Source organism: Pleurodeles waltl, chromosome 5 (assembly GCF_031143425.1).
Source record: "Pleurodeles waltl isolate 20211129_DDA chromosome 5, aPleWal1.hap1.20221129, whole genome shotgun sequence".
Lineage (NCBI taxonomy): Eukaryota > Metazoa > Chordata > Amphibia > Caudata > Salamandridae > Pleurodeles > Pleurodeles waltl.
Genome location: NC_090444.1, coordinates 1,553,494,394 through 1,553,517,413, shown reverse-complemented (window position 1 = coordinate 1,553,517,413; position 23,020 = coordinate 1,553,494,394). Strand labels below are relative to the sequence as shown.

Genomic DNA, 23,020 nt, shown 5'->3' with positions numbered 1-23,020 from the left:
ATTGCGTCGTTTTTTTTGACGCAATTCCGACGCAAAAGTAACTCCATATTTATACTTTGGCGTTAGACGCGTCTAGCGCCAAAGTCCATGGAGTTTGCGTCCTTTTTTAGCGTGGACACCTACTTTGCGTTAATTATATGCAAGGTAGGCGTTCCCGTCTAAAAAAGTGACTCCGCGGCATGTGCGCCGTATTTACACTCCCGGGCAAAATTCACGCCCGGGAGTGGGCGGGTCAAAAAAAATGACGTACGGCCGCTTTTGCGCCGTTTTTTAGCGCCTGGAAAAGGCAGGCGTTAAGGGACCTGTGGGCTCGGAAGGAGCCCAGAGGTGCCCTCCCATGCCACCAGGGACACCCCCTGTCACCCTTGCCCACCCCAGGAGGACACCCAAGGCTGGAGGGACCCATCCCAGGGACAATAAGGTAAGTTCTGGTAAGTATTTTTTTTTTTTTTTGTGGCATAGGAGGGCCTGATTCGTGCCCCCCTACATGCCACTATGCCCAATGACCATGCCCAGGGGACAGAAGTCCCCTGGGCATGGCCATTGGGCAAGGGGGCAGGACTCCTGTCTTTGCTAAGACCGGAGTCATTTCTATGGGGGTTGGGAGTGGAAAAAAATGGCGCAAATCGGGTTGAGGCGAAAAATTTGCCTCAGCCTGACTTGCCCCATTTTTTCACGCCCAAGCTCCATATCCCCCTACGCCGGCGCTGCCTGGTGTACGTCGTTTTTTTCAACGCACACCAGGCAGCGCCTGCGGCTAACGCCGGCTAACGTCATTGCTTAAATACGGCGCCCGCATGGTGCTTCAGAATGGCGTTAGCCGGCGCTAATTTTTTTGACGCAAAACTGCGTTAGCGCAGTTTTGCGTCAAAAAGTATAAATATGGGCCATAGATTTTGGGGCAACTAAAGGCCCCATTTAGAGTTTGGCTGCAGGTACTTGGTCACAAACATGGTAAATATTGTTTGCCTCATTACAAGTTCATTGCTAAATAATTCACTTGCAATAATTTGACAGAGGGAACATCTGTTATGCTTGCAACGGAGTATCCATGCACCAAACACTAAATCAGGCCCTAAGTGCGGTCTCCTTCACCTACCAGATGTAGACATGGACATTTTCTCATTGAACGTGTGCAGAACTTAAAGAGTTGTGCATTAAAATATCTAGGGGCTTAATTACAAGCCCCTTGCGCCACCGTAGTATCACTTTTTATTGACTATGAAGTGGCACAAGCAGTCCCCTACACGGCGCCACATTTACAAACTGGCACAATGGGACCATTGTGCATATTTTAAAGCCCTGCGCCACATTATACCTGTGGCAGTTATATTGTATGCATGGTGGGCATTTCCCGCGTTAAAAGCTATGCATACTGGTGCAGTGAAATGTACTACATTTCACTGCGTCGATCTGCAACTTCACTGCGTCAAACATTTGACATCTGCTCAGAGTAGGCCTGAAACTGAAGCTGAGCTTTTTAACATGGGAGCCTTCCATGCACTGCTGGAACAGAGTCATTTTTTGACACTAGTCTAACAATGGAGCACGTTAGCATCACAGATGCATCAGAATTTCTGGCGCATCTGTGGAAACACGCTATGGAGCTCTGTCTCATAAATACAACATTACCATGGCGTCGTTAAGGGCTCCAGAGTTGGTGCAGAAAACTGGTGCATCAATTTCGATGCGCCAGATTCTTGTAAACGAGGCCCCTAGATTTATGTTGAAGCCAAACAATGATGAACACTTATTTAGGCAATGTGGGGGAATCCCAAGTGATCAGTGAGACCGTAGTGCCCAAGGTGAACATGCCCTGTAATGGGAGGTAATCCTACGCGCAGAGGGTTGTTGGGATGCTGGGAAGCAGGGTAGTGAGGAAGGGAACCACTTTCAGACATGCGCAGCACTTCAACCTTATTTCAGCGGATTAGCAATGGGGCACAAGCGCAGCTCTGACGATCTGTATGTATAGGAGAAAGTTTGGAGAGTTAAGTCTGAGATTTTCGAACTGTTAAGGAGGGATTTTTACAGGACTGGCCCACTTTGCAAGATATCATAGATGAGTGAACCTTATCTTCTTCGTGGTCCCTCACTTCCATCATTCACGGATGGGCAGCTGGCATTTCTCTGTGCAAATGTAACTCCTTGCCACTTGTATCGTCACCCCAAACCATTCTTTTTAAATTTTGCAAGCCAATAAAAACCTACATACTAAAAGTGTAATTCATCTCGCCAGCGGGCGGCTCTTGCAATGCCTCAGACCAGTACCAAGTTACAAGCAACAGTTCTCTCTGTGAGCGTTGTGTAGCAGAGCATTAAGGCGTATTAGCACCATTCAAACCCTGGATCTCGTCTGCTCCTCTCTAGTGCACGAATTGTTTTGTGTATTTTTCAGGCACCTTTTAGTTTTGTTGTGCTTAAATAACTCTTCCGCATTTTCAATCAAGTAAAATAATTTGTTTACGGAAACCATACGTTTGTAAGGTTATAGAATGAACATGTTGCAAATAGATTGTGGGCAAGCCCTTCTGAATGTGTACATTGATAGTCTGTGCATGCAGGGAAGGGACACTGACTGCCTGCTAATCTGTTCCCAGATGGAGGTGGATACGGACGAGAAGCGCCATCGCACACGCTCCAAAGGTATCCGAGGTACGTCTCTTGCTCCACTAAATCACTCAAGGCCCGCGCTCAGGGTGACCTTCCTCCCACAGACTCTCTTTGCACGACTCATTCCGACCTCTTCTTTTCACACAACCCTTTCAGCCATTTTCTCCAGCAGAGGGGCCCTTGTAATAGATGATAAATTTTTATATATTTTCCATCTCTCTGCAGTTCCCGTGGAACCAGCCATACAAGAGCTGTTCAGGTTAGTGCTCTGAGTGTAAAATGTATCCCCATTAGCAATTTAGAAAATTCATGCCTTCTAATGGATATAATGCACTTTCAAGTTCATTGGTGGCTTGCTCATGCCCTGCTGCACTGATGAAATGAAATCTCCGGAGACCTGAAATAAAGACGCGTTTGGCACCCCCTCTTTTTCCCTTCTGTTATGTGATTTTTCTCTCTCTGTCTTTGTTTGCCTCCATCTCTGTAATACCCACTGCCTGCTTTTAGCATAATCTCCCGGCAGCGTACTGGCACCATATAATTCATTCTTTCCTTTTCGCAGCTGTCCGACTCCTGGCTGTGATGGCAGTGGTCACGTTAGTGGTAAATATGCAAGACATAGAAGGTAATTAAAACCTGTAGTTTTTTTTCTTTTGGATGTGAAAATCTCTCACAACCAGGTCTTCTCACCTTTCCTTGTTACAGCTCCCAAAATGAAGAGGAATATGTATTAGGAGGAGAGGGCTGTCCACGGGGCTTTAAGTGGGGTGGGTCCCTGGGGGTCTCAAATCCGGCAGTAATTAAATACTGAGATTGAAACGGGCGCTTATTGGCTCTATGTTCATGTCCTGAACTTAACAGACGAAAAGAGTGCTTGATTTTTGAAGAATTGACTGTATAAAACGTTAAGTAATATAGGTCAGCGATAAAGTCCTTATTTACATTTCACTTGTTTTATTTCATCTTGCATTCCCTAGGAGTTTTTATTTTTTTCCAGGATGTTGTATTTGTTTAGTTTTTTTCGTGCAGCGTATTACTTTTGTATACTACTTTCTGTGAACTGAGCCAATTCTAGGTGTAAGGGTGTGAGTTCAGGCTGTGGGTTAGTATTTACGATGAGGCACGATTGAAAGCTCTGGAGCTGAGGACGAAGGCAGTCCAAGACTCTCACAGTGCCTGTCAGCGGGCCACAAAATAGTTTGGAGCACATGCACATCCAGTCCTTGGCCTCCCTGTCTAGTGCACACAGCAAAGGTCAAGCCTAACAATTGTAAGTCATGTGTGCCAATTGCAATTGAGGATCGTGTGTGAAGGAGGTACACCATTGTTGAGATATTGACAGAGCGAATGTTAAAAAATGCATTGCTTACAGGTGAGTATATGTGTGTGCGGTGTGTGAGAGAAGTGAACGATGCAAAGAAGCAGGAGTGAGTGTATGGAGGGTGCTAAAGAGGAAAGAGAGGACATGAGAGATATGCAGATGGAGGTCTTCAGCAAGATGTGGTGAGAAAAAGGACGCAAGTGTCTATCACAGAGAGACCGCAGAGGAAAGAGTTGTTAAGGAAAAAAACAGGAGTGATTGAGACCTTTGTAATGTTTAATTCACGGTCTAATATTTTCAGAATTGAAACTTTTTCAGTACAACAAAATCACTGTTACTCATTTATCATTTATACATCTGATTAGCATGGAAAAGCCAATAGTTATAGTGTTTTGTTACACATAATATGAATTGTTGTGTAATATGTCTGGATGCAATGTGTTTAGAGTTTGAAAAAACATAAATCTAAGCATAATTACTAAAGCAAGGCAGGGCATAAATGTTAATTCAGCAAAATGCCAGGGGTAGCGACAGTGACATCATGTACCCTTTGATCTTAATGACATCACAGGAAGTGACAACATAAGGCAGATGGCACTGCTATTTCTTACAAGAAATGATGTCACATGACCTTAACCTGAGTGATATTCAAATAATTGACATAACTGAAGTTTCATAATTTCATGATTAATGTAAGAAACACAACACAGACAAATGCCTTTTCAAATCAAACCTATGTTATGGTTCTGGCCTGTTCATTGACACTTATAGGAAAAAACACTTGTCCTGAAGTGTAGTGAGCAAGCAAAGTGAGTAAGCTAAAGTTAGGTTTTCTGAGGGGTTTCACTCCCCTGAATGATTTTAAAAAGAAATACATATTATAGAGCATTTTAAAGCACAATTTTTCACATCAATTCCGATAACATGCAATGGGCTTTGAAAGAACACTCATTAAGTATTTAGCTCCTTTCATGTGTGCCAGCTATTAAAATCTGATTTTCCTCATGAGTTGACCCCCCAATGTTTCAAAATGTACTTAAAGTACCCTCAAATGTCAAAAATACTTCCATTGTGCCACAGCAGAATTTTGTAATGGTGCCCCATATGCCAATGGTCCCCCCAAATTCTAGTTCCAGAGTTTTGCCATTTATGCTGTCTATATGCCATAGAATACCAATAAAAAATACCTCTGCAATTTTCTCATAGTTCCCAGCCTCCCATATGTCAATTTGTCCTTCAGGAACGACAGGAATTACCTCTAATGTGCTATTACCAGCATTTTGCCATGGGTGCCCCCATGCCAAGAATTTCTTGAAGTATGGCAGCTTTTTTTTCCACAAGTGCCCCATAAGACTAAACACTTCTAGTATGCCAGTACTAGTATTTTAGTATGCATGTCCATTATTACAATAATTTCTGCCAATGCCAGTATTTTTCACAGGTGGTTCTCATGTTAAGAATTGCCTCAAATATGCCAGCACCACTATTTTGCCATGAGTATTTCTGTAAGACAATAATTACCTACAGTGTTCCTGGGCCAACAACAGAACTTACAAGCACAGCACCATATTCTCACTCAGTCACACTCACTCTCTATAAAATTATTTTATACTAATTCCTTCTTCATTGCAGTCGCTCTTAATCTTACTCACTCTGACTCACTCATACCTACTGACACACAGTCAGACATATTATCACTCACTACCTCTCACTCACGTCCACTCATCCACACATGCTTACAAATAGACATATGCTCACATACACATATGTCCTCTCTTTCACATAAACACTATATCACCTGCAAGCACGCACACAACATTAGTTTCAAAGAAGTTATTTACTTACCCAACCTGGCACCACAGGTCCCATTTCAGCTTATTGTGCTCCATTGTTCCTTACACTAATAGTGAATAGTGGAATACTATTCACTATTAGTATTATGAAAAATTAACAATAGCAAGGAGTGTGCAGCTGCACCTGTGTTTTTTTAACTGATTTTACCACCCCTGATGCCAGAATCCCTAAAGCAGTGCAGGCATCACAGCGAATAAGCCAGGGGTGTGACCTGTAAATAATAATAACCTTTGGCAAAAATCAGACTTTTATGGAGCGTATGGTTATCTCTGACAATCCCTGCATTGCCTCACATTTGGAGGAGATACTGTCTTCTGGCTTCAGAACTGTTTGAATCCTCATAGTAGCTGTTCAAAATCTCTTGTAAAACACAATCCTAAGCCTTATTTTGAGATCTGATTGATGATTTAATGGTTGTAGTGTGTGCCTCTGATCTTGCAGATGCCCTCACCAACTGGAAATCCTGAATGCAACTAGCAAACCCTCAAACGTTGGCCCATGAAGTTTACTACCTCGTGGGATGCACTTAAGTGCTGACCCAGCAGCGGCATAAGCAGCTCATCAACCTTGCCGATTGGCACCAATTATGCTACAACTGATCTCCTATGAAATATAGATTTTTTTAGGGGTGTTTTATCAGACATTCAGTGGCTTGGGTTCAAGCCACTGAGCTGTCCCTTCTTCCACCCAAAGTTTATATCAAAGTAGGGCAAAGGGTAGATATGTCATAGCAAGTTTAATACACACTAGCTTTGTGCCTTTGCCCCAAAGACTGGAACTAATAAATATCTCAAACATGAAAGGAATTAAGATCCAAGAGTTTCTATAGTTAGGTAAGGGTGGCCAAATCCTTCTACACGGGACACACATAGCCAGCAGCGTCATAGTTACTTGTATTACATCACATTACAGTGTAAATGCTATAATTGATAGAGTCATATGTGAGCCTGAGGAGGTGCTATGACCTTATTTTTTATTTTTGAAAATCACATTACAGTGCAAATGCCATCATTGATTGAGTGATATGTGAGCCCGAAGAGGTGTAATGACCTTTTTTATTTTCGCAAATCCCATTTTACTGTCTTCTTTTCCAACCTGTAGGTAAAATACACATTGTATTAAAAAACGTGGAGCTTATTCACAAAGACTTTTTAAAGTACATAAAGTAGTACTGTTTTATGTACTCTTTCTTACATTTATGAAGTGGCACCAAAACATCCAACATCTAAAATGGGAAGAAAATGGGGATAGTCAGGAACACGTATTTATATTTTGCACAAATGGAAAGTACTGACCCCCTTTGCACTTATACTGGTAGATACTTGGATACCTTGGGGCCTGTTCACAAATGCAAGTAACAGTATGTAAAACAGTACTGCTGCAGTACTACATCCGCTTCTCATAAATGCTTTTGTGAATTGGGCTCAAAATCTCTGTCCATATATTATGCTTACTGAGTATGACAAATTGTGCCATACAATATTTTGACCATTTAGCATCTCATAGTTAGCCTAAATAGTTCACACTTGCGACTCTTGTAAAGACAAGTGTACAAAGGAAATACACTTATTGCCCTATTTAAGTGTAATACTACCTTTGTTCGTGTTACATAAATTACAATTTTTAGGTGGAGATTGCAGAAGTTGGTCTCTCTAATTCTAACACAGCTCATTTGGGAGCACCTCTATAAGAGCAGTCACCTCATCAGTAAGAGCAGTCACCTCAGGTGTAACTCCCACGGGGTCATGGCCAGGATACAAATACAAATTCAAATACACATGTGCAGAGTCCATATTCAGTACTCCTACAGAACAAGAATCCGAGCAACATGAATGGGGACTGGTATCTATTGTCTGGGAACCTTCTAGAGCAGGAAATGTTTTTAGCTACTTGCGGTCCTGGAAAGATATGAGTTCAGATACCCACTAGTCAGAGTACCATACTGTGGAGGGGCTGTTTAGAGTGGCAGTGGCTCAGTCCAAATATGGAGGCTCTGGGCTCTTCAAGGTCACTTTGAAAGAAGGGCTACTGAATAAAGAGCCAGGGGAAGCTGGACTTGGTTTTACCGGGGGTTACTGTTGTTCATGTCCACACGACATTTCTATTTCTGTTGTGTCTCGAGGTACCCTTTCCAAGGCAACTCAGCATGGAGAGAGCAAGGTAATGGCTGTGCCCCCTACTCTTCTAATTGGCATCAGAGTAGGCAGAGAGGGATTGAGTTAGGCCAGCAAAGCTTTCCAATTGAGGGATTAGTCAGGAAGTCATTCAAGGATTGCATAAGTCCTTGTTTACATTATGACATTCTAGTTTTTGATCAGGGAGAAGCACATTTCTCAATGTAGAGGCTAGGGTTCCTAATTGTAATCTCAGAGCATGATCAATGGCTAAGGGTCTAAGTTTGAGTCCATATACAAAATTGTTGTATGGGTAGGTGTGATGTAAACTATAATTTCTCCACATAATTAAATTCGCAAATCAATGGACTGATGTAGCATTTTAACAAAATACTGAAAATTTTGATGAGCAGCTTTGGGGACACTAGAAGGAGGAAGTGGAGAATTCCAATGCCATGCTTACACTTTGAATATTGCTATTGGAAATGCTGAAGAAAGGTGTGTGAATCAGCTTATTGAAGCTTCAATTCAGTCGTTCCACTCATGCATCTCTGACTATGGCAAAGCAAAGTTGTGAAAAAAAAACAAAGGCTACCAAACATGATATGGAACATATATGCTGGGCATCAGAAGGAAAATTCACAAATGACTGCAAAATCAAAAAATACAAACTTCAGGCTAGCCACACCAAACTAAGAAGAGGAATGATATGACCAGAAGGCAACCCTGACTTGTTAACAGCTGAAACAGGTGGTCCCGATACAAGTCAATTAGATTACAGGCACTGAAGGATAATACTGTGGCCCCACAGGATGTCAGTAAATCAATTACTTGGTAAACCTTGCAGCTTCTATGGAAACCTGAATGTTAATTATCGTATGTCACCCCACCAGAGTGATGACATGGCAGCAATGTTTTATAGCACTGACCAAATTGAGGAGGAACTTTGAGCATGACAGGCAAAATGTACGACACATAGTTTTATGACTATAACCGCAGAGGCACTTGTATCCAGTGGAAGGTGCTCGTGGTAGAAACGATTTGTCCTATTTAACAAAACTAAAGAGAAAGTAGATGCTGAAAACGCGTAATAAAAGTAATCAAGGCTGACCTAGATATAAACTATTTCCGAAGACTAGACAAGATGGTAAAAAGTGTTAAGAGCCTGGACTCTAAGGGAAACCAAATAATGAATAAAACCATCTCTGCATAGCGGTGAAGAAATTGGTACTCAACATAACTTCAACAATATATAATGGGAGTGGTGGGTAGCTGTAATGATCTTTTGATGCTAGCCTTTTGACTTGGGAACTGGTCCTGTCCTGAATCACTCAATGAGGCGTTTCGCTCTTGCTGTAATCAGCTGTCACAGCTCAATCAGTGACTTGAGCATCATGGTAATTTAGTATCTCTGGGCTCACCTACATTTTCCAAAAAATAACTTCACATGGTTCAAAGTGAATCCTGTCTTGTTGTGAGTGTCTGGAAGAGTGGGTTAATGGCTCATAATTATCAAGCCCTATCCTGGCTCCCTATGATGCAGCATATCTCTCTCATGTGTTCTTTGTACAGTCTCATGTGTACATGTTACTCTCTGTTTCGCACAGGGCTCCGGGTAGGTTGAAACAAGTATTATGATCAGGACATAATCCACAAATCTACAGCTATAAGTGATTAATGAAAGTATGGGCTTCAATTAATATGTGGGTGTCCCCGTGTGGTAATTTACTGTTACACCTCACTATTAAGCTCTCGTTATTTAAAGGGTAGTAGCACACAACTTGGCGGTAATCCTGGTTTCCACCCACCAGAAACACCTACCATTTACACAAGCACAGGTGGTACAAAATTAGGGCCTGTTGTAAAACTCTGCCAGCATTCCATGTGCAAGTGAAGTGCACTCACTTTACACCACAACTGATGAGATAATTTTGCTGTGCTTAATTTATAAAAGAATGTATGCAGATGCCGAAAGCTCTGCTCAGAAGCCAGTGAGTGGTGTGATTAAAATTGGTGCAACCAAAACCAAGGCTGCCTAGTCTTGAATCCACCCCATGCCTCTTTAATCTACTACCAGAATCTCTGCTCCTTTATCTCACTCTTTTTGGATCCTGTTTTGGGCCTTCGTGATGTCTTTTCCATCTTTCTCTTCATCTCTTTCTGCTTAGTTTATTTTCTCTCTCTTGCTGCATGTAAATGTCTGTTACAGAAAAACAAGTGCTGGTCCCCAAAAATGAGTGCTGGTGGTCCCCACCAACAACCACTGGCTCAAATTAAGCACAGATTGTTTTTGTCTTAAAAGTGAATAGGCACCAATACTCCGTATAAAACATTCCTTTTGTTGGTCTCATTGGAAGTGGTTTTCATAGGGTGCAAGAGAGGTCTGTAAAAGACCCTATATTGACTGAGATGGTACCTAAGCTCCCAGCCAAGATGAGGGTGCAAACAGCCTTATAGAACAGTGTTCCTTGCCCATTATACTACCCATGAAAATATACAAGGAGGTTATATTTAGGGGCATATTTATACTCCGTTTGCGCCGGAATTGCGTCGTTTTTTTTTACGCAATTTCGATGCAAAACTAACTCCATATTTATACTTTGGCGTTAGATGCGTCTAGCGCCAAAGTCCATGGAGTTTGCGTCATTTTTTAGCGTGGACTCCTACTTTGCGTTAATGAGATGCAAGGTAGGCGTTCACGTCTAAAAAATCGACTCCGAGGCATGTGCGTCGGATTTATACTCCCGGGCAAATTTCACGCCCGGGAGTGGGCGGGTCAAAAAAAATGACATACGGCCGCTTTTGCGCAGTTTTTTAGCGCCTGCAAAAGGCAGGCGTTAAGGGACCTGTGGGCTCTGAAGGAGCCCAGAGGTGCCCTCCCATGCCCCCAGGGACACCCCCTGTCACCCTTGCCCACCCCAGGAGGACACCCAAGGCTGGAGGGACCCATCCCAGGGACATTACGGTAAGTTCAGGTAAGTGTTTTTTTTTTTTTTGTGGCATAGGGGGGCCTGATTTGTGCCCTCCTACATGCCACTATGCCCAATGACAGAAGTCCCCTGGGCATGGCCATTGGGCAAGGGGGCATGACTCCTGTCTTTGCTAAGACAGGAGTAATTTCTATGGGGGTTGGGAGTGAAAAAAAATGGCGCAAATCGGGTTGAGGCGAAAAAATTGCCTCAACCTGACTTGCCCCATTTCTTGACGCCCAAGCTCCATTTTCCCCTACGCCGCCTTGTGTACGTCGTTTTTTTAAACGCACACCAGACGGCAACGGCGGCTAACGCCGGCTAACGTCATTCAATAAATACGGCGCCCGCATGGCACTTCAGAATGGCGTTAGCCGGCGCTAATTTGTTTGACGCAAAAGTGCGTTAGCGCAGTTTTGCGTCAAAAAGTATAAATATGGCCCTTAATCCTTCAATGCTTGGGTATTGCTACCCAGAAGCAACATTGTTCAATAAAGTTTTATAATAATGCCTTTGCAGTTTAGTTAAAAAATTAAAGCATTTCCCCAGAAGTACTGCACCTGGTGAAAGAAACCAATAGCTGCTCCTGTAGGACATAACAATAATTGATAAAATAGAGATACAATTTTTTTTATGTAACTGTGATCAGTAATAAGAATTTTAAAAAAATAAGTTACAACTCCAGTTGTAATTGAGATTCATCAACTAAAACGTGTCATATACATATAATAAACAGATAAAATAATTTGTTTATTTTTATTCACTCGATATTTGAGATTGTAACATTGTTAATATTTTTTCTTCTGACATTATTCTTTTATAGGTTGTTGTGCTGCCAAAAGTTTTATTTTGCGTAATTTTATTTTTAAGGACTCAGCACAACGTTGCTATTGCTACTGGGGGCACATGGAGATCCCCTCATAAATGAATACTTTAAAAATATTTATATGCTTTTAACAGGGAGCATGGGAGGGGCTCGCGCCATAAATTTAAGTTTATTGCATGTTTTAGATATTTTTTTAATTAAGAACAAGTGTGAACAAGTGTGATGGCTTTCTTGTTCTGACTCATTCGATGCGCCTTTAAATATCACTGGTGGGAACAGCGGCCCCTCACCCTGTGTATCGATCTTAATATTGTATTTATTTTGGAAAACATGAAGGAGAAGTTATACTTCAGTGTTCTTGTGTAATCCGGCAGAATATGTTATAAATTGATTTTTTAACGTTATTTTTCTGTCTTCACTTCTGTAACTTAGTTTACTTTTAGAGAGAAATAAAATCCAGAGAATGTTAATGTGCTGTCATTTGCACGTTACAGTCTGCTTAAATAATAGCTTCACCCACGTGCAACATCGGCGCTCAGTCTAGGGGCTAAGGACATTTATACTCCTATCCACCAACTGACGAGTTAGAGAGTATTGGCAGCCATCAAAGTCAACCTTAGACCGTTTCTCATAAGAACCAGTTCATTAATTCGTTTTCCTTCGTACATTGTTTGTAGACCACGTTTTCAGTTGGATATTCCATTTAGATCTAGTTCAAGTCCCTGACAGATGGTGCAGGTGTCGGTAATTCAGCTCAAGCAATTAGTCGCAGATAGTTGATTCACAGATGATTATTGAAAGCGCCCATTTCTGTTTTCAGTGATACAACCTGAGCTGGTGCTCATGGTCAACAGAATCGTTTTAAGGCATAGGCAAAGTGAGTTCTGGCCCAGGGCCCAAGCCTTTCAGCCCCCACCCCACTTCATCCCCCTTAAAGAGCCAGCTCTGTTCTACAGAGCCTTGCCCTATTGACCTTGAATCATTTTTAAACAGATTGTTTTAAATACCGTTTTCCAATCATTTTAAATACCATTTTCTTTTAAATAATTTTTAATGTGTGTGATGTGTGACATTTTGCAGGGAAATATTGTGTTTATTTTGCATGGACCATCCATTAAAACACTTCCTTTTAGATCAAAATAGGACCTGCATATGAGAAATGCAAGTGTGTCACAGAGACTGTTTGCAGTAATATTAGTGAGCTGCTGCTGTGTTACAATATTGAGAAATATACATCACTATCACTGAATATAAACACATTTAGAATATGGAAGAGTGTGGCTATGCATTGCCAGTGACCTGGGCAAAGAAGACATGATGGAGCTTAAATTGGATCATAAATTCACAGCTTATCTGAACAGGAGCCCCCAAAATGCATTTGGCCCAGGGCCCCCAAAATCCTTAAAATGTCCCTGATGGTCGAATGATAGTAACAGCCTCAGTGTTTAAGGATAATTTATCTCTGTCAGGCCTGTGTGCTTACAACATTGCACCATAGTAGGACTTGCTCTGCGCATTAAATAAGTTATTCTCGTTTCAGGCCAAATGAACATGGATATGAACAGGCCTGTAATCAGCGAGGGTAATTAAAAAAAAAACACAAATAAATTTGCTGAGAAATCCCACTTTTTCACCTTATTTGATGTGCTATTTCCTAAAACCCAGCTCATCCATAAGGGATGTTAGCAATGATTGATCATATGCTTAAAACAGAAAGCACAATTGTGTATTCATTTGAGTTGCTGTATGCACAATCTCCTCATTGTAGGTTTGGCTTGTGCTTTGTCTGAACCCAGAGCAAACATACTTAGATATTACACTTGTGAGGGCACAGAAGACGTATCCCAATGAAAAACGCCATTTGGAATAAGTGTAATTACAAACATATGTTCATTCTTATACTGTTATAGAGCAAAGCTAAAATTCTGTTTTATTACCATAAAGCAGCTGAACCAGTGTGAAAAAAACTGCTTTTGGCCTCTCTCCCCAAGGCCGTGCGGCCCACCACCCCGTGTTGTTATTAACCCCAGGGATCCCATACTCTGGGGCCTCCATTACTTAAAGGTAGGGGCCCTGGTGCCTACCCAGGGCACCAACCACATACTAGTTGGGGTCACAGGGGGAGCCCCAAGTCCCTCACAGCCCTAGCCGACTCCCCACATGCAGAGGGATCCATCATTGCTCCCTTGTACAGGGAGCAGCTACTTTTGCTGGTCCCTCTGGGTGGGAGCAATAGTTTGATCTGTTTCCCTGCTCACATCAGTTTGGAGAGGGAAACAAATCAAAAGCTAGCAGGAGCATTTTCTAAGCTCCCTCTGGCTGGGAGCAAATGTTGTCTTTTCTCCAGCATGCCTGGGGATGAGATGCCTGGGAACAAAAGTGGCCCAGGGAGAGGAAAACATGTTCCCTCCCCATAAAGAGTACATTGGGCCCCAAGGGTGCCGTGTGCTTCTCTCTACCTAAAATGTACATAAGGCCAGAGAGATCGGGTCACTTGGGCCAAAAACAGCAGTGGGGGCTCATGCCACCTCCACCTAAGTAATACATCAGGTTCCAGGGGATGGGATCCATTGGGCCGAATTTAGTCTGGGAGTACCCTTGCCTCCCTACCCCAAAAATCAAAAAGCATCATTCCCCTGACCCACCCCAGGAGGTTTAGAAAAGAAGTGGGAGAGCACACTTTTTTTGTTTTAAAAAGTTTGCCACAGATTCACAGATCTACCGTGAATTTGCTGCAATATTAAAAAAAAATGTTTTTGAGACGGTTTTCCTCTGAAACCCCATCACCATGCCTTCAGGAGTTAGGATACCTGTACCCTGTCTCCTTATGTCTTTTTGAGTTTTTTTTTAGGGCTTGGGATTGAGTCCTAAATCCTAAGATTGCTGCCACGACTTTCTGGTTGAGGTGGTGACAGCCAATCAGATCTCACTTTGAGATCTGTCGGCTCCACAGATCATCCATGGTGGACAATAAACACTTTTTAACCTTAATTTCTCTAAAGCTACTGGATTTACACCAAAACACAAAAAGCAATCTTTCTGGACCAAGATCTAGCTTTCTGCCAAATTTGGTGCAAATCTGTTCAGCGGTTTGGGACATAGCTGTTTTTAATGCTCCAATGGGAAAATGAATAGAGAAACTGCATCTCGGGACCACCCTTTTTCTTGGTCCCTGCTTGATGGATCACCCTGAAACTTTGCATGTGCAAACTAGTCAATAGGTAGCACTTATGTGGAAAGTTTTGTGGAGACTACTCAAATGGGGCCAAAGTTATTAGCAACACAAAAATGCATTTCCTATGGAAACATGATCCAACTATAATTACCTAGTGCGGCCAATAGTGGAGTCACAAGTAAAATCACAGATGTCATAACTGATGCTACCACTATTGACAACAAACTTACCTCAGCACTGACATTATCAGTGGGATCACTTTGTGTATTGACAGTGCAGTGCATATATGCACAGACTACGACAAGGCCATATGCTCAACTCCTGTTCAGCATGGCAGAAGGTCATGTGCAGGGGGTTATGACCACAATGAGGGTGAGTGAAAATCAATGTTTAGAACATGGCCCCATGCGTTGCTTTACAGTTCCTCGAGCAAGGCAAAACTATCATTAGAAATATCAGTCAATCAATCAGTATTTGTAAAGGGCGGCTACTCACCTGTGAGCGTCTCAATGCGCTGGGGGGAGGGGCTTCATCCGAAGACCCAAGTCTTGAGGTTCTTCTAGAAGATGATGAGCAACGGGCTTTGTCTGAGATGCCGGGGTAGGTTGTTCCAGCTCTTTGCTGCAGCGTAGGTAAAGGATTGTCCTCCGGCGATGGTTTTGCAAATGCGAGGGATGGTGGCCAGGGCCATCTGGGTGGAGCCGAGGGATCTGGCGGTAGGGTGTGGAAGGAGACACAGTGGTTCAGGTAGGCTGGTCCTGCGTTGTGCATGGCCTTGTACCTGTGGGTGAGATGCTTGAAGGTGATTTGCTTCTCGTCCGGTAGTCAGTGGAGGGTCCTTAGGTGTTGGGAGATGTGTTCTCGGCAAGGGAGGTCCAGAATGAGTCTGGCAGCGGCATTCTGGATGAGTTGTAGTTTTTTATGTTCCTGGTTGAGGTGCCGGCGTAGAGGGCGTTGCCGTGGTCGAGCTTATTAGTGACTAAGGCATTGGTGACTGTCCTGCGACAGGCTGCTGGGATCCATCTGTAGATCTTCTGAAGTTTGCGGAGTGTGTACCAGCAGGAGGAGGCAACAGAGTTTACCTGGCGGGTCATGGATAGGGAGGGGTCAATGATGATTCCTAAGTTGCGAGCGTGCTCTGTTGGTGCAAGGGGGATGCTGAGGGATGTAGGCCACCAGGAGTCATCCCAGGCTGATGTGGCGTTTCCGAAGATGATGAGTTCAGTATTGTCGGAGTTGGGCTTGAGGCAGCTTTCTCTCATCCAGGTGGCGACGGCTTCCATTCCTTGGTCAAAGTTCCTTTTGGCTGTGTCTGGGTCTGTGTCTGGGAAATTATGAGTGTCATGGGCATATGACACGATGTTCATACCGTGGCTTCTGACAATGGCAGCAAGAGGGGCCATGTATATGTTGAACAGTGTGGGACTTAGTGAGGATCTTTGGGAGACTCCACAGTTGACTCCTGTGGGTCTGGAAGTGTAGAGCGGGAGTCTGACCCTCTGCGTCCTCCCAGAGAGGAAGCAGTGGATCCATTCCAGGGCTCTTCTGTGGACTCCTATGTTGTGGGGTCTGGTGTGCAGAATGCTGTAGGAGACCGTGTCGAATGCTGCTGAGAGGTTGAGGATTATGAGTGCTGCGGTGTGGCCGCACCCTAGAAATAATCTGATGTCATTGGTGGCTGCCGGGAGGGCTATTGCTGTGCTGTGGTTGCTGTGAAAGCCGGACTGAGAGCTGTCCAGGGAGTTGTTGGCCTTGATGAAATTCCGTAGTTGTGCATTGATTGCTTTCTCCTGTATTTTGGCGGTGTAGGGTAGCAGCGAGATGGCCGGAATTTCTTTAGCTCTGATGGGTCTGTCGAAAGTTTCTTCCAAAGAGGGTGTATTTTGGCGTGTTTCCAGTCCTCAGGGAAGGTGCCCGTGTTGATGGAGCAGTTGATTGATTTCCAGAGCTCAGGGCAACAGATGCGCTGGCTCTGATGTATATGTTTTGGGAGCAGGGGTTCAAGGGGGCTCCGTAGTGGCTTCTGTTCATGATGTTGACTGTTTCCTCTGTGGTGAGCGTGGACCAGCTGTGGATAGTCTGGGTGGGTTCTGGAGGAGAGTTCGGTCACAGGTTCCGGTGCCAGGATTTTCATGGAGGAAGCTGTTTTAGATGTCTTGGATCTTGTGGTGGAAAAGGAGGTGAGTTTGTCCCGTGACGAAGGGATGCTGGTGGCTTTGGAGGGGGGATCTGTGAACTCGTTGATGACTGGAAAGAGTTCCTTAGGGATATGTGCAGAGGAGTTGATGCGCTCTCGGAGCACGTCCTTCATATCGTTCTTGATTTTTCATTGGTGGGTGGTGGTTGCGGTCCTGAATGATGCGACGTCGTCGCTGGTTTGGCTGTTCCTCCATTTTTTTTCTAAATGTCTGCCGGTACACTTTGATTCTTGGAGTACGGTGGTGAACCAGCTGGCTTTCTTGGGTACGTGTTTGGCCGATGTCAGACGGAGAAGGGCTAGAGTGTCAGCGCATTTGATGATCCTGGCATTGAGATTGCACGCAGCTGTGTTGGCATCGTCAGAGGGAAGGATTTGGAAAGTGATGAGGTGAGTTGCTCGTTGGTGATTTTGTTCCATTTCCTGTGGGGGGTCCTGGTGGTGTGGGTGCGGCTGCTGGGTGCGGTAATTCTGAAGTGTATGCAGCGGTGGTCGGTCCAGTCTGGAGTGGAGATGGCCTCAATGGTGATCCGGTTGCTTGAGATGAAGATGGGGTCCAGTGTGTGTCCTGCGATGTGTGTGGGCATGGAGACCAACTGTCTGAGGCCCAGGGTGGCAAGGTTGTCGAGTAGAGAGTTGGTGCGGTCCTCGAGGTAGAAATTCAGGTCGCTGAGGAGGAGGTAGTCCACTGATGCCAGGGCCTGGGGGGTAGCAATGTCTATGACATTGTCTATGAAAGCTGGGCAGGGGGCCAGGTGGCCTGTATACCAGGATGCCGCAGATGGACGAGTTGTGGTTGGAGCGGACCAGGAAGTGAAGGTGTTCCATGTTTGTGCAGTGTTCTTCTGAGACGGCCTTGACACGTAGAGAGCACTTGTGCACGATGGTGAGTCCTCCACCCGTGTAGGAGGGCCGGTCCCTCCTTAGGATGCTGTAACCATCCGGAATGGTGATGGTGATGTCTGACCCGAGGTGGGGTTGGTCCAGGTCTTGGTAAGGAAGGCGATGTCCAGTCCGGTGGTATCGATCAAGTCCCAGAGTTCGGTGGCGTGTTTGTGGCGGGAGCGGATATGGAGGAGCAGGCAGTTAATAGGGTTGTGGAGGTTGTTGGTATCTTTGTGTGCAGAGAGTACCTTCAGCTTGTTGAGGCTGGCGCTGAAGTTGCAGTTCCTGCAGGTGAAAGGTCAGTGCAGGTCCAGGGGGGGGAGATGGTGCAGCAGTTGCTGCAATGTTCGTTGTTGAGGCGGAGGAGTGTCTCGTAGTCGTAATGGAGGCAGTCCAGGAGGTGATTTGACGGAGATCCAGAGTTTCTGGTGCTGGGCGCGTCTAGGCACGGATGGGCACAGACGGGCTTGCCTAAGGCAAGCCTTTGGTATGCAAGCGGCATGCACACTGCACGCATCCACTGTGCAGCAACACTACACCCACCATTAAGAGGGGGGCATGGGGAGCAGTCAGTTGGGAGGTGGGAGGTCGGGAAAGGTGCTTCACAGGGTATGGGGGGCAGAGGAAAGAGGGGAGAAAGAAATAAAGGAAAAACTAGAGGAAAAAAAGAAATAGGCAGGAAAAGCAAGAGTGAAAGAGCAACAGACAGAAAGAGATACTTGTGTTGGCCACTAGACTACGAGGGATGAGGCGCAGCGATGGACCTGCGGTTGGAGGGGGGCCTCGAACTGAAAGTCAGGAGACTCTCAGTTTGTCCCAGCAGAAGGCAGAGGCAGAAGCAGCAGCCAGAGGACCTGGGAAGGGCAGCAGATGCTGACCTGGAGGTCAGTACATAGAATCTCCAGGTAACATTGTGTTCACTTCCTAGCTTGCAAGTCTCTCATCCAAACATAAATATATAGCACAAAGTGTTATGTTTCATCATTTATTTGTCCTTTTATTGATGTCTTTCTTCAACCATTCTCAAGGTTCATGATTTATTTCTCAGAAATATAAAGATTATTTATAGAAACATCAACATTTGAACTCAATGTTCTCAAAATACTTCTACACGGGGATGCTACTTCTTTCTTTAAAAACATGTTTTCTCCATACTCACTCATGCCACTTATTCTATACATCCCACACTCTCATCAGTCATCCCTATACATAGTAAAACATTGATCCTAAAGGTTTCTTAATGATTGGTCTTATCCATTGGCATACAATAATACAGTACTTAGACATTTCACACAATATTTTGATACATCTTTTCCGTAATATAGATTTGTATGATTTTACTTATTGGGGCTTGGAAATAATCTCTTCCATGCATATTTCAGCGGAAAAGGCTTCTTCAGGAACTCCACATTTCAAAACCCCAATATGCTTCCCAAGACTTGCCAAATCTACACATTGACGGACCGATAGTTTCAATATTCTTGATATAACAAATCCAAAAGGGCCTCCAACAGTAGATCAAAAGAGGGGTGCCAGCCAAAACACTAACTGGCAGATGCTTCAGGTGTGAAATTAGCTGAAGTTTAAAGTCACTTTTGTTGTTTTGGAGCCCCCTGCCTTCTACTGGATAAACAACAGTGCAATACAACACTACCTCTAATTACTATATTTGCTACTGTATACGTGACCTGTATGCATGCAGCAAAGTTTGGCCAGGTAATTCGGCAAAAGTTTTATAGGGAGTGTTGTATTGCATTGCTGTTTATCCAGAAGAAGGCGGGCAGATCCAAAACAACCAAAGCTAAATGTGCACCAGGCCATCTCAAGGGGGTGTGCCCCTATTTGCATGGGGGCATTTTCCCATCCAAATGAGTATTTTTGCAAAAAAGGAAACCCAAATTTCTATGTGAGCCTGAGTAATCAACATAAATAAAGTCACAGTGCTTCAGACAGAACTCAGTCTTGGAATGTTTCATGCCTCACTCACAAGCCATCATATTTGAAACTGGTGTGCTTGTGCTCTGAGAGCTTTTGGTCTGAAGTGACAGTGCACTGCCACTATGCTACCATATCTCTGATTGTAGATACTTCATCATGGATATGATTCTCAGTCCTTAAGACCATGATTCAATCACTATTAAGGTTCCTGGGCCAACATGTTCCTAGCACAAAGGTAAGAGTTTTAAGATCCATGTCTGTGTTCACATATCAATAGAATGTAATCAGATTTCTTATAACCATTCCTTCTTTTCTACCATCACCAGGTTTTTGGGCTTATTGTCACACAGTGGTAATTTTATTATCATATCTGCATGCTCTAAGATACTGCATGCTCAAGGGTTTCTCATTTTCTCTTCTCCCCAGTAGATAATTTTACATACATATAAGATGAATTGGGAATTCCCTGATAGAAGGTTCCATATTCTTACTTTGTGTTCTGCATTCCTACAGGTCCCCTAGGCATTTCCAAGTCCTAATAAGACCCTAGGATTCTGTGAATGGTTGAAACATCATTAACACTTGTTACAAATAAACTGTTTGCCATTTCATGATTCACATGTATACAAGCAACTATGGGCCAGTTCTAATGGTCTAACTAATAAACAATTGTTTCCATATCCACATATCTTTGAAACTTAGCGCACTTCCTATTCACTATTTTGGCTGTGGTTTTCACACATAGGGTCACTTTACACCTTTGCCTTTAGAATACACACTTGAAGATATGTTGTGAATACACCACTTCTTGTGACTGGAGCTTACTGAATATATATTTATTTTTAAACCATATCAACTACAGTATGTTTGCTCTTTTGTGTCTGGGGAAGCTTGAGCTTGGGGATGTTGATCTTTTACTCCCTCATTATTCTGTTGAGAATGAGTTCTGTGTGAACCACTGTGACTTTATCCCCATCCAAATTGTTATTGTAATTGTATTTATAATACGCTTGCTACCTCTGACGAGGTGTCAAATTGCTTTTCGGCCAGAAGCACGCTACTCCAGAACCCAAAAGGATTAGTGGTGGATTAGTATAGGGAAATAAGAGTTAATTTGAGCAGTGGAGATGTGAGTCTATTAGTTGGATTGAATAGAATTGAAGAGGGATAGAAGAGGAGGAAAGAATCTAGCAAGTGTTAATTGAAGATCATAGTATTAAGATGAGTTTTGGGATGAATGAAAGGAGAGATACATGAGGGAAGAATTTGGTAGCGTTGTTTCGGGAGATCATAGTAGTAAACTGCGATTTGGGGTGAGCCAGGAGGAATAGAAGAGGGAAGAATCTATAAAGGGTTATTCTTGAGATCATAATAGTAGAATGAGGTTTAAGATGAGTCAGGGTGGAGACAGAGGATAGAGTGAGAGATGCATTTGGCGAGACGGAGGAGTGCATTGAAGAGAGTGATTTTTTTTTCTCTTGTACTGTAGGATTAAAATAATAAATATGTAGATACATGATTACACATAGATGGAATATATGTATACAGAAGATAATATGTTGAGATTTACAGTTGTATTGTATGAACACAGGCTTTCAAGTGTTGCAGTATTTGAAGTTCATTTGTGTATTTTCTTTTAACACAAAGTTTATTTTGTTTTTGTTTGTCTTTTCCTCAATATTTCAATAGTGAAGTGCTTGTAGATTAATAGTTATGATAATAGTTACCTTTTGTGATAGATAAATGAAATAGAGACTCATAAGCATCTAATCAAACAACTTATATAAAAACTATGCAATGACCTATGAACCTGTTAAGCATAGAATAATATATACATATATTTAACTGTAAGCAATATAGAAATGTGTTAAGCATGCCTAAAGAGTATGTATGTATTTAAAAAAACAAAGTTCTTATGCATACTTGTGCAAAGAAATACACATATCTAGATACATAATCAAATTATAAATGTTTACATACATAGGGATAAACTTTAAATTGCTGTTTGAGCATGGTGGTTATGTAGGAAACAGCCAAATCTTAAGTACTCTGATCCGTGGATCTTATATATGGGGATAATAAAATCCATAGGTTTGCGGCTTTTACAGAGAAAGATGTACCACCTATTGTCTTTTTCTTGTATGGTGACATTTTGAAGTAAGGTGTTAATTTTGAGCGGAGATTCCTTTGTTGAATGTATTTGATGATTTTATTCTTTATAAAAAGTGGTCCTGTTCCATGTATTGTTGTGTGGGTGATGCAAAGTAGCTTGAAGGTGGATCTTCTGGCAACCAGTAAACAATGTAGGGCCCTTAAGGCAGAGGAGATGTGGGCTTGTGGCTTTACTTGTAGGAGTAGTCTCCCGAGTGACACAGCAAAATATGCATTGTCTATATGATTGGCTGGACTACATGAAAGACAGCAGGGAGCCAAGAATGATCCTGTCTCTGGATGACAAGAAGGCATTTGACTCTAAAGACTGGATCTGTCGCTTCCAGCTCCTACAGGAACTGGGGTTTGGCCTGAGACATTGCCAATGGGTGGCACTCTACCAGAAACACACACCAGAAGTGAAGGTGAACATCACACTGTCTCAAGTTTTCTCACTGGGGAGAGGCATGCGGCTGGGATGCCCCCTCTCCTCTCTGCGGTTTGTGCTTTGCATTGAGGCCTAGATCAGAGAGCAGGGAGACATAATGGCTTTCCCAGAAGTTCAATGTGCTCCAGATAAAATATTTTGATATTTGGATGATGATCTACTTTAACTATCCAACACTGATATGGGTAGGGCCATTTAATTTAAGATGCTCATCCTCCTGAAATTACTATACATACTACAAAATATCCCCCCCCCCTCCCCACCCGCCCCGTTCCGGACACCTTCTTTGGCAAAATAGATGCCACCCTCATTAAGTTACTCCGGGATGGAGGAAATTCCACACATACTAGTGAACACACTGCAGCGCAAAATATACAACAGGGGAATATCCCTGCTTAACCTTAGAGCCTACTGTTGGGCAGCCCAAGTGCAGCCCATAAATGAATGCTGATTCTTCCCTAGAGAAAACCCTGTGACCACGCTGGAAAGGGCCCTAGTGGACACCCACAGCTACCTACACTACATCTAC

General features: G+C 43.3%; 1 protein-coding gene across 26 annotated transcripts in view; it reads left to right on the top strand.

Annotated features, from left to right (window-relative positions):
- Positions 1 to 23,020, top strand: part of MYT1L (myelin transcription factor 1 like) — a 1,206,615-nt gene that overhangs the window by 761,043 nt on the left and 422,552 nt on the right. For 20 of the 26 annotated variants that reach the window (XM_069235860.1, XM_069235873.1, XM_069235856.1 and 17 more), the window contains 3 exons: positions 2,601 to 2,655; positions 2,839 to 2,872; positions 3,176 to 3,238. The exons of the other annotated variants lie outside the window; for them this stretch is intronic. In XM_069235860.1, coding sequence (XP_069091961.1) covers positions 2,601 to 2,655; positions 2,839 to 2,872; positions 3,176 to 3,238 — 152 coding nt within the window. The remainder of the gene's footprint in view (positions 1 to 2,600; positions 2,656 to 2,838; positions 2,873 to 3,175; positions 3,239 to 23,020) is intronic. 26 annotated transcript variants of the gene reach the window in all.